At 42.6% G+C, this 12,722-nt stretch overlaps 1 protein-coding gene across 1 annotated transcript in view; it reads right to left on the bottom strand.

Moving 5' to 3' along the window:
* Positions 1–10,731, bottom strand: part of LOC308279954 (guanine nucleotide exchange factor DBS-like) — a gene marked incomplete at its 3' end in the record, with an annotated part of 116,638 nt that extends 105,907 nt beyond the window's left edge. Inside the window, exon 1 of the mRNA XM_080720178.1 lies at positions 10,620–10,731. Coding sequence (XP_080576304.1) covers positions 10,620–10,728 — 109 coding nt within the window. The 5' untranslated portion in view covers positions 10,729–10,731. The remainder of the gene's footprint in view (positions 1–10,619) is intronic.
* Positions 10,732–12,722: the final 1,991 nt, after the last annotated feature.

The following is a 12,722-nucleotide window of genomic DNA, read 5'->3' as shown; positions in this document are numbered from 1 at the left end:
ACACACACACACACACACACACACACACACACACACACACACACACACACACACACACACACACACACACACACACACACACACACACACACATTTCCGTCAACAGAAAAACAACAAAATATTACACACTGGAAGTTGTCCTTCAGTTTTGGAAAAAGTACTCAAATGTTTTACTTGAGTAAAAGTATCAATACTGCATTGTAGAAGTACTCTGTTACAAGTAAAATTCCAGAATTCAAAATGTACTTGGCATCAAAATGTACTCAAAGCACCAAAAGTAAAAGTACAAAATGTTTGAAAATAGCAGATCTACAAGCTCACAACGCGTCGCGATGCGGCGCGTTGTGAGCTTGTAGATCGGCTATTTTCAAATAGCCACCATATAAAATCAGGCTTAAGTGGATAATGTATGTTTTATAATATTATAATTTAGATCTGCAAAAAAACTAGTGACTAAAGTTTTCAAGTAAAAGTAGTGGAGTAAAAGTACAATATTTGGATCGAAGAAGCAGTGTAGTAGAAGTAAAAGTATTGGAAATCGGAAACGCTCAAGTAAAGTACAAACACCTCAAAACTGCACTTAAAGGAGTAGTTCACCCCCAAAATGACTTTTCTTTTATTGATTACTCACGCCATGGAGACTTGAGTTCAATAATAATTTTAGTTTTTTGTTGCATTCCTAAGACAATACCGGTAATTTGATTACAATAAATGTACCCCCAATGATTCCGGATGGGGACCCAAATTCATTTGGGTCCCCATCCGGAATCAATGGGGGTAAATTTACTAGAATAAAGTTTTTGTCTTATAAATGCGACAAATACAAAAACATATTATTGAACTCAAGTCTCCATGGCATGAGTAATCGTTAGAAAAAAAAATCATTTTGGAGGTGAACTACTCCTTTAAGTACAGTCCTTGAGTAAAAGCACTCAGTTACTTTTCCGTCCATCACAACACACACACACACACACACAGCTAACCTGTTGGCAGGTCCGACACATGGCTCCTGTATGCTTCATGTCCCCGAGTCAACAGACTGATGGTTACAGACAGACTGTGAAACAGCTCGGTCAATGCCTCTTGACTTTCTCCAATTAACTCCAGAAGTGACATTTTCCAAAAGAGACCCGGACGGTGTATGTTTCATATACACAGCCTATATGACTTTAAGCTCTTCCATGGCAAGAAGTTGAACTAAAAGTGTCTTTAGACAAGATACATTTACTTTATATGTGCACATGCACACATGCCGTGTTGCATGTACAGTATGTGTGCACGTGTCAGCAAGCCAAATTGGTGCTCTGTGCCTCATCCTCCTCAGTCCTCACATAGCCTGTGTGTGTGTGTGTGTGTGTGTGTATGTGTGCGTGCGTGCGTGCGTGTGTGAGATCATTTATCTTGCTTCACGTCCGCTGTTTTGAGAGAGGAAGTAATGGGCGTGGTTACACAGTATAAATCCCCTTCAGCTAATTATACGATCACACTGCGTGCGTGCGTTTGTTGTGTACTTTGTGTGTAGCCAGCAAAAGTGTTTTGTTATCCCCTAAGCTCCCCGCCTAATTAATAATACCTACACACACACACACACACACACACACACACACACACACACACACACACACACACACACACACACACACACACACACACACACACACACACACACACACACACACACACACACACACACACACACACACACACACACACACACACACACACACACACACACACTTCATAACCAAACGTGCCTTCCCATAGGACAGGAGTGTCTCTCTTCCTGGGCATGAGTGGAGGAAATACTTACTTTATGTAGTGATACCCGGAAGCGGGGATTGAACCCGGGACTCCCACAACCAGTCGTGCTAATAGGGCTGAGCCCGATTAGCAGGGCTGTTGTCGCTGGTTCATGGCTGGTACTAACTGTGGGGGCTACAATCACCAACCTGATCTTTGGAGCGCGCCCTCGCGCTTCACACTTCACACCGCGGACCACCGCAACACAACGTGGACCTGTCCCTCACGCGAGGATACCACGCTCCTCATCCAGGCCAGATTGTAGAAACGGGGATTGAACCCGGGACTCCCACTCGCCAGTCCAACGCACAACCAGTCGTGCTAATAGGGCTGAGCCCGATTAGCAGGGCTGTTGTCGCTGGTTAATGGCTGGTACTAACTGTGGGGGCTACGTTTACACGTAAGTAAAAGTAGCAATACCAAGTAAAAGGCTTGTATTTAAAACTTAATTAACATCATCATGATAGTCCCTATTCTCATTTATTGTGTTCATAAAAACGTGTCTAATCAATACTGTGTTTTCAGCCTAATTTTAGTATTTTCCAAGGTTTAAATCTACCACCAAGAAAAAAAATAAACATACACAAAAGACATTATGCACTGAACTATAAAGGTCTCTTTGCACACAGGCGTGTTTATCCGCACGGATAAAACGGACAATTTCATTTTTTTTAAAGAAAACAATGATTCTCTACGACCTCATGCACACCGGATCCGAATTAGCCGTGCGACGAGTGGCTACGGCTGTGCGTTTTTTTGCTTTTTTTTTATCGAACCCAGTTCGATTCGTGCGTCTTGTCGCATGCGGTAAAAAACTCATCACTCCTTTTATGACTCCTTTTGGGATCCGCAGCGCCGATTCCGCACAGCATTGCACACCAAATCCAATGCGTTTTATTCATGCAGCAAACGAAAAAGACGCAACTGTCCTGTGTGCAAAGGGCTTAAGAGCCAGGACACAGCCAGGCAGAACAGATGGTTAAATTAATACCTGGATGAAGGAGGTATGGAGGTTTTGCCCTTCCTAGCGACAGGTTGTGTTTAAGAATGGTTACTAGACAGAGTTTTCAGGGGTGTTTGTACCTCCTGGAAGTTAACTTGGCTCGTGTCTCTTCCAAACTACAGATGTTTTCACTGCTGGCAGAATTAACTTGAAGCCGGGCTGAATGAAAGCAGAAACAATGCGGAACGTGGTCTGACCGACGTCTGACAAATCACAGTCGCTGAACTATAGTTCCGCTAGTCACGACATCTCGGACACACCGACCACCCAACGTTAGAATTCTCATCCCACCCCCCGCCCTCCCTCTGAATGACGTCTCAATGTCGTTTTGGACAAGACGAACCAAACTGATGTCCGTTGTAGGGATGGGACGATACGCGATATTTATCATTTATCGTGATAAAAAAAAACACTCACGACTTGATACAGTCTTTTTTTCCCACTCTCTTTCAAATGTCTTTGACAAAAAATAGCCGATCTACAAGCTCACAACGTTGTGAGCTTGTAGATCTGCTATTTTTTTTGAAATATTCCTCCCCAGGATAATGGATTTTGATTATCGCGATGATATCGTAAATCGCGATTTCTTTTGTCACAATAATAGTGATATGAAATTGTCATATCGTCCCCTCCCTAGTCCGTTGTTCTGTATGCATCAGGCTTTAGCTAAAATCCACAGAGTCCACGACAGCCTCTTTCTTTTATTTGGATTTGAGAGGCAGACAGTGCTGGCAAAAGCAGGGTAACATGTCCTTGGTTCGAACTCCCTTTGGTCCGACCACCTAAACCTAAACCTTAACCCTAAACCTAACCTTAGTAAAACTATGCCTAAACCTAACCTTAACCCTAACCTCAGTAAAACTATGCCTAAACCTAACCTTAACCCTAACCTCAGTAAATCTATGCCTAAACCTAACCTTAACCCTAACCTCAGTAAAACTATGCCTAAACCTAACCGTAACCCTAACCTCAGTAAAACTATGCCTAAACCTAACCTTAACCCTAACCTCAGTAAAACTATGCCTAAACCTAACCTTAACCCTAACCTCAGTAAAGCTATGCCTAAACCTAACCTTAACCCTAACCTCAGTAAAACTAGCGCTGGTGAACGCTAACCTGGTGAATTTTAACCTTTTCGCACCAACGGCAGTTCGAACCATGGGGCGGTCCCCAAAAGCAGGATCAATAACTTTTTTTTTTATGTCAATACCTACAGCTTTTCCTGAGCTATGCTTAAAATATCTCTCTCCACAGAATATCACATTACCGTTGAGTCCCGGTATTTATTGTTATCATCACACACCCACTCAAGCAGTCCCTATTTAACCCATTTAGGCCAAGACATATTGACTGCTTTAACCAGTGAAAAATAGCAGATATACAAGCTCACAGCTTGTAGATCTGCTATTTTTGAAAAATGTGTGCAAATCTTTGAATATATGTATTTTCAAAGCGGACGTCTGTAACTCAAATGTTGCTTCTGGGGGGGTCCCTGGAACTAGATATTTTGAGATGGGGGTCCGTGGCCAAATAAATATCATTTTGGGGGTCCTTCACATGAAAAGGTTTGAGAACCACTGACATAGTAGTCTCTCAAGAACAGACTAACTGAGCTCCATTTAAGTGAAAGGGACCTTTTCTTTGACGATGGCTGGCCAGATTGCTGAAAATAGAAACATAGGGTTTTTCAAAAAAATCCTGGAAGGATTCAAAAGACACTTATAGAATCGGGTCAAAATTCTAATTTTGACCGCGGCGGTCACAGCGGCGGTCACAGCGGCGGTCACCGCGGCGGACACAGCGCGGCACTCGGTGCCGCGCTGTGAGCTTGTATATCTGCTATTTTTCGATAGTTAAAGCATAAAATAATGATACACAAAATGTGTACCCGTTCTAAATGGGTTAAACTTCAAAGGCAATGAGGCAGTCATGCACCTTTCATTATATCAAATTCCCTCCAATTAGATTCATTAATCCGTCAAATGGATGGTGCAGAGTCAAAGGCTCATAGAATAGAACGGATAGGCAGGAAGAATAGCCTGACTGCTCTGAACCGGTACCGATACGTATTAACCACACAGGAAACCAATTCAATACATCTGGAACTCTTAATGACCCCTTATTTATCATGGTCATTAAAACCCATTTAGGCCTAGAATAATTGAATGCTTTAGCTATTGAAAAATAGCAGATCTACAAGCCCGAGCTCATAAATCTTCTATTTTTGAAAAATCGTAAAAAAAAAAGAGAAAAAAAAAAGAAAGTCTTTGAATATATTTGACCCGATTCTATAAATATCTTCTAAATCCTTCTTCTAAATCAGTGGTTCTCAAACTTTCGTCTCAACTCAAGTCTTTGAATATATCTTTTTTAAAAGCGAACATTTGTAACTCAAATATCTGCATCTGGGTGGTCCGTGGAATAGCATATATTGAGATGTCATGTAATTTTGGGGGTCCTTGACAAGTTTGAGAACCACTGATTTAGACAAAGGACATTTATAGAATCAGGTCAAAAGGTTTTGCACAAATGTTCGATTTTTCAAAAATAGCAGATCTACAAGCTCGCAGCGCGGCACTCGGTGCCGCGCTGTGAGCTTGTATATCTGCTATTTTTTAATAGTTAAAACATAAAGTAATGGTTAAAGTGTTTCAAATCTAAAGTGACAAAGATTTGCGTTTAGCTCTAAATGGCTTACAGTAGGGATGCTCATTTCTCAGTCATGGCATTAGTGTTTGACATCACGCTGAAGCCTGGATTAATTTGATTTGTCTGTCAACGAGACCTGAAATGTTTTCTCTCTCTCTTTTCTTTCTGAAGCTGATCTTATCTGCTGAGATTACAGATGTCCTAGTTACTTCACAATGACAGCAAACTCTGAAAGAAGCAGATGGGAATGATAAGGAGTAATATGAGGAAGTATTTAACCTTAGACCCCACAATCAAAACAGCATCCCGGTTGCGACATTGGAACAAGGGGGGAGCGCTTGTTTTCGGTGGAGATGATGAAGGGACGCCGGCGTTATATTATAAACACAATCTGATCTAACAATCATGACATAGGCTATTTATTATAATCACTAATTCACTATGAAGTGTCTTTAATTATAATTAAAGTAAAAATAGTCAAATAACAAACAAGGACAAATTGTTCTGCCCACAACCTTATCAAACCAAAATGCCTAGGCCTATTATAACTATGAAAATGGTTCTTAATTAGTCCCAATTATTAAGTATAATACTTGACCTTATAAATACAGAATGTTTATGATTATATATGTTATGAAACATCGCTTAGTAGAGCGTTGCGACGGTCGCATGAGCCGACTCAGCGCCGTTACCAACCTAAGTGCTGTTATGGACAGAATAGTAAATCTTCAGCCCCCCGAATTTCGTCACCTCCGCGCGGTCCAGGGGAACACAACGGAGCGCTCCCTAACTCCGGTTCAGCCAATCAAAAGCTTCCACTGCAGATACCGGGATGCTGTTTTGATACACGCCACAGGTACGACTCATGTAGCAAGCTAGCGCTGTTGATCAACAGATTATGCCTTCACCCAAGAGGCCCAACTGGTAACAGATTGAAATTACAGCTGTGTGCTCTTCCGCCAACTTCAGATTTGTTCTATTACTAAATATAGATGATTTGAGAGGTCAGCACTTTTTGGGGAAGTACATTTCCCTATAGACCTTTTTCCAGAGCCCTTGTAGCTGCGGTGCCGCGTGACACACCGCAGTTATGGTTGCCGCTCAGAGAAATCGGTCTATACACGGAGCCGCTGAGATCACACATTCAGAGGACAAACAAAAACTAATCTAGAAAACAAAAAGTCAGGGTGTGTTCATGTAAAAAAAAAAGAAAAATCAAGATTTTACAGCCATTGTTCCTGGACTCCAAATCAACTTAACGCTTATTTGCTCAGGTGCCCTGGTGGCTCAACCAGTTGTGTGCACGTACTGCAAGATTGTGATGCTCTAGGTTCTAATTTACACCCCTTCTCCCACAATATTTGCATACAGACAATACTGACTACATTTAAAAGTGGCATCATGCTCCTCTATGCAACCCAAATGAACACTGAAGTGTTGAGTCTGGTTGCATTCGGGTTACAGAGGAGGTTACCTTAATGTAGTGTATGGGTTTACTGCATGAGGACATTGCATATCAAAAACCCTAAGGTGGCTTTTACAGCAACTGACCGCAGAAGGAGTGCTCAATACATTACAAATGAAAAGGTTTAGAACAGCTACGGGTTGTTTATTATAGGAGCAACACAATTTGGTGGTATCGATCCGTCCTCAATGCACATTGTTTTGAGATTGTTTGGCAACTATACTGTGACTGTATGCCAGGGGTGGGCAACTTTGATGATGGCGAGGGCCACTATATTTCCACCTTCACTCCAAAGGGCCACATTGCATATTGCTACGTCCTACTTTGTAGTATCTCATTCAAAAGAAGCAAAAATAGCAGATCTACAAGCTCAAAACGCATCGCAGGCTATTTGTCAAGGTGAACATTTACAGAAAATAGACGCATATTAACCAAAAATCAAACCTCGGTTCGAAGTGAAGCGGTGAATTTTTATTCTATGTGTACTAGAGCTTTGAAATCAGTGTTCCAGATCTATACATTCTGTGTTCTAGATCTATACTTTCCATGTGCTTTAGTTCTATACTTTTATGAATTCTGAATGAATGAATGATTTTGTCTGGAGGGCCAAATTGTCATGTGAAGCTTGACCAATCCTCAATTCTGCATGCACGGGACATGTACGGGACAGACATTCTCACTCCTTGAGAATCTATGGGAATCCTCAAAAAAACTGGTACGGGACAGACAAAGCCACTTCTTGGAAGCGGCTTTCACCGCTTCAAAAAAATAGCAATTCTACAAGCTCACTCGCCATGCACAGCGTTGGAAGCTTGTAGATAGTCTATTTTCCCAAAGGATTTGGTGTGCAGAGGGATAGCGTCTGCTAATGCCTAAATTGTAAAAAACGGGATGAATTACAGACGACTAGAGGACCATGGTCAATGAAGTATATAGGGTTTAAGCGTTTAAATCTAGCACATCCGCATTAAAAGTGTGCTGTGTAAACGTTCATTACGTTTTCATAGATCATCTCTTCACATTTGAACAGTTTACACGCAACAAAATATTCAAGAATGAGGTTCGTTGTGTTTGAGATTTTCTCGCTCGTAAAAGCCAAATCTAATCTAATGTTCCCAGCATGTGTGTGTCTACTTTTTGGGCGAGCCAATTCTGGCCAACATTTTCTTGTAACAAGATACAACAAAATATTCTTTAAACACTGTCCATTAGAGAAGACTGGTTATCTGCTTTTACATTTGAGATGAGACTTTTAGATGATACTCTTATCCAATGACTTAATATAAGATGCTTCAATTTTCAATATGCGCAGTGCCAGCACTTCAAGCAAGCGATAGTAAGAACTCCAAGTGTGAGACAGCTCAGACATGCCATGCTCCCATTTAAAACCATATACAGCAGGGGTCTTCAATGTTTTCAGGCCAAGGACCCCTTAGTCGAGAGAGAGATGAAGCAGGGACCCCCACAATCTTTTTCATAGTTTCCATATCATCGTTTGACAGCACAATCTATAGTGTATTTTGGATTCATGTCAATGTGTGTTTTCAGATATTTAACCACTTGAACTGTCAAAACTTAATACATTTTTTGACCTTTCACTCTGTACTTAGTCTGCTCTTTTTCCCCTCTACAGCAAAGCTCTTTGCCGAAAATAGCAGATCTACGATCAAAACAGCAGATCTAGATCTGCTATTTTTGGCTAAAGTTCTCCGAATATGGACACTAGGGTTCAAGTGGTTATTATAAAAAAGGAGAAGAAAAAAAGGTTTCTATCGCTTAAAGATTTGGAGGACCCCCTGTAGTAACTCTGAGGACCCCTTAGGGGTCCCAGACCCCCTGTTGAATATACATGATATACAGCAACATCTCAGGGTGTACTGTACTAGTCTGTGTTTTAAACGCTGTGGCTACTGAGGAGCCCCTCTTAAGTTCACAGGTAGCATGGGCCACTTGAATAGCACCCTCCATTACATGCCGAGTGCACTGGACTCTGGTGCTCTCTTTGTTCGGAAATTCAGAGAGCTCGCCTCAGAATGTCTCCCTTCGAAGGTTCAGAGCAAATTACATTTGTATGGTGCCACTTTGTTGTGTGGTGGTATGTCCATTTATCTTTTAAATTGAACTTTAAACAAAGGATAGACTAATGTTAGTAATTTAGTAGATAGGATATGAACACAACAATGTAAAAAAAAGTGCTTTATAAAAATAATACTATTCTAACACGTGTGTATGCTCTATTTATGAGTATGGCGCCCAAGTGGGGTTAGAAGGTCTGGAACGCGCCACTGAAAGTTCCTTGGCCCTGGCTCCTCAATGACACCACACACACATGTCTTCACTTCCCTTAGATCTGTTCTTAAAAGCAGAGAGCAGGCTCGCAATCGCTCACAATTAGCAGGAAAAGATAAACCCAATATTTCAGTCCAAGTCATGAAAGCTTGCTGCGTGCACACAACACAACACGACTCCAGTGTCAAGAAGTAACGCCTCGTAATTATCATTAGCCTAATGGCCGGCCAGGCAGACTCCTTGTCTAGCCAGCTCTGCCTCCTGCCATCACCTCCAATTACCTCTGTTCTCCTGCCAGTACCTCGTCGCACCAACATCTAACACATTCCACATTACATGAACGTATCGTCCTCCTCTCACCGACAAAAACAGCATTCCCATCGCTAACTGTGGCACCACACGCGCACACGCACGCACACGCACACACACACACACACACACACACACACACACACACACACACACACGCCACCTTTAGTAAACTAGTAAGACGCCTCAGCACGAGGTCGCGCCATGTCTTGGCCGTCTGGCCAGTGATGTATATCGGACCAGTTCCCCATATATGGATATGAGGTCCTGTTAGATATGGGCTTAATATTGATGACATCAGGGATCTCCATGTATGGGCATAGACATGACATCAAAACATGTAATCCCTTTTATTGCCATACATGGAGATCCCTGTCTGAACCAGAAACACCACTGTGATGTCACCTGTTTATGCACATATATGGAGATCCCTGCTCTGAGTATCTGACATCGCTGTGATGTGTCAGGGGAACCACAGTTTCAGGCGTACGTATTAGAGGATGACATTTGACAGGAATTCCCGTGGGTCCCATGGGATTCCCACAGGACAGGAGTCAAATTTGTATTAATGCCAGGATCAGGACAGGACAGGAATGAAAATCATGAGTGGGCAGGAGCGGGAATCATCCCATTTTATTTTTTATTTTTTTTCGGGAGCGGGATGTGAACGGGAGTGATTTTAACCAGGAGCGGGATGGGACCAGGAGTCATTGTACAGGAGTGGGACAGGACAGGATTTATTTTTTTACTCAGGCCCAGGATTGGGATGGGACAGGATTTTTTCTGCGGGAGTGGGACGGGACAGGAGTGAAAATCCACTCCTGTGTCATCCTCTAGTACGTATACATACGGACCAGCTGTACCGGTTCTCACAGTAAACTGCGACCTACGGTCGCAATGAGGATATGGTCTATTTTGTTTATCAGGGCAGCAAACGGACACTAAGGACCTGCGGGCCAGGATTGATAACATTGCCAACATCAAACAAAGTGAGACACATTTGCAGAGAGAGAAAAGAGTGTTCTAATCCCCAGTCTGCCAGCAAACGGAAACAAAAAGACAGAGACACAACAACAAGACACACAGAGAGGGACAGCTCCCTACCGGTGACGGAGGCCTCCACCACGGTCGTCTCCTCCTCCACCTCCTCCATGGTCGTGAACACCTCCTCCTCCTCCTCCTCCAGTGTCTCATCCATGTCTGCTCTCTCCATCACTTCATCCTCCATCTCCTCTACCACCATCACCTCCTCCTTCTCCTCCTTCTCCTCGTCCTCCTTCATTGTAGCCATCACCTGGTCCTCCTCCGCTGTCGTCTCCTCCACCACCTCCTGGTGCACCGACTGGCCCTCTCCCATCCTGGTTCCGGGTTCACCGGATCTTTACCCCCTCCCGGCACGCACGCACGCCACGCAGAACTGTACCACCGTATTACTCCTCTTCTTCACCGCAACGCTAGCTGAAATCACAGCACAGACACTGGAATAAACACACTGACAGGATACTAAATAGATAAACAAACAATAATACATACTGCAGGGTTCCCCAATAGGCGGCCCGCGGGCCATTTGCGGCCCGCGGGGGGCTACTGTCTGGCCCCCACCAACCCCAGTAATAATGGTGGAATAAGAGCAGCAACAACACTAGTATATCATCATTGTCGGGTGGAAACCTATCTCCAAATGTGTACGTTCTTTCGCAAAGTAAAGCCCTGCTTCTTCATACAAGGCCGTCGCACAAAAGGCGTTGTGTGCTTGTAGATCGGCTGTTTTCACTAGTTTAAATCATTTTTAAAATGATACCGTAAATGCAAAACGAAAGATTTTCACCCGACAACAACAATATCTGAACTGTCGCTGGAGTAGTGGGAACGCCACCGTCGCCCCCTGCAATGTTGTGGCCCTCGGCTTGGTACCCTAGACATAATTCGGCCCTTGGGGAAAACTAATTGGGGAACCCTGACAAGACATACTATATACACAGGCAAATGAATTGAAAATTTGAAAATAAATATAGGATATTGTTTCATTATAATCAAGTAAATAAATGAACAATGGGATTAATAGAAAACTAAATTAGAAGATTATTAAGATATAAACTGAGTAAAGACTTTATGGCAAATTCAAACACTGATTCTACAGTTCTGATGCTAAGAAATAATAATAAAAAGAGATACTAAACCATTGACACTGTGCCAGCCCAGAGAGGTGTAACGCAGATCCAAGTGACCGGAGGAATCTCGACAAACACCACAACGAACCCCAGTCCTAACAGCAGAGACAGTGAGCAGTAAGGATAGAGAGAGAGAGAAAGAAAGAAAGAGAGTGTTATGCACTGTCCATCTGCTCCAGTCAGCAACTAGAGCTGAGAGGGAAGGAAGGACAAGAGACATGCACGCACGCACGTGTGCGCACACACACAGACGACAACTGCAGAACAAATGAAAATGTTCATGCTTCTGCACTTCTGCACACCACACACAAACATCCTCCTTGTTAACAATATGACCAATACGAATGTTTCATCTCCTCATCTCATATAAAAAGTTTGAAATTAAAGGTGATACACCATGCATTTAAAAAGTATTTGTGTCATATTGTTTATGTCCCAAAAACGTTTTTCAAAAGGTTTGAGGCTAAATTAACACTCCTGAATAGAGAGCCTCTCTCATTTTTGAATGGCTCTCAGAGCATTTCAGCTGCAGTACCACCTTTGGCCTGAACTGCACCACCCCCCTAAAATGTTTTTGAAAAAAAAAATCGTTTTTGGAAAAAGTTTTTTTTTTGTGATGACGTCACAATCGGCAGATGACGTCACAATCGGCAGCAAATCTGGACAGCCTGTTTTGAGAACCCGTGGGATACTTTTAACCTTCACCTTCTCAGAGAAAGACACAACGGTCAGAAATGGGACTTTGTGAGGGTGCTAGTGGGACCCCAAAAAAAGTTTTAAAATAGGAAAAGTGAAATTTCATGGTGTATCACCTTTAAGTGAGGTTGTTGTGGTTTCAAGTCTGCCTCCGTTCCTGTTTTTACATCCATCAACTTCCATCTAGGGATGGGACGATACGCGATATTATCGTTTATCGTGATAAATAAATCTCACGATACTCGTATCGTGGAGATTTAATTCATCGTGATATCGTCCTCCGTCATGTACTGGGATCAATTCACCTTTTATTTGCCGAGCTGCATATCCGGTACCATTT

The sequence above is a fragment of the Nannobrachium achirus genome (assembly GCF_963921795.1).
Source record: "Nannobrachium achirus genome assembly, chromosome: 24".
NCBI classification, from domain to species: Eukaryota; Metazoa; Chordata; class Actinopteri; order Myctophiformes; family Myctophidae; genus Nannobrachium; species Nannobrachium achirus.
This window is presented reverse-complemented; position numbering and strand designations above follow the sequence as displayed.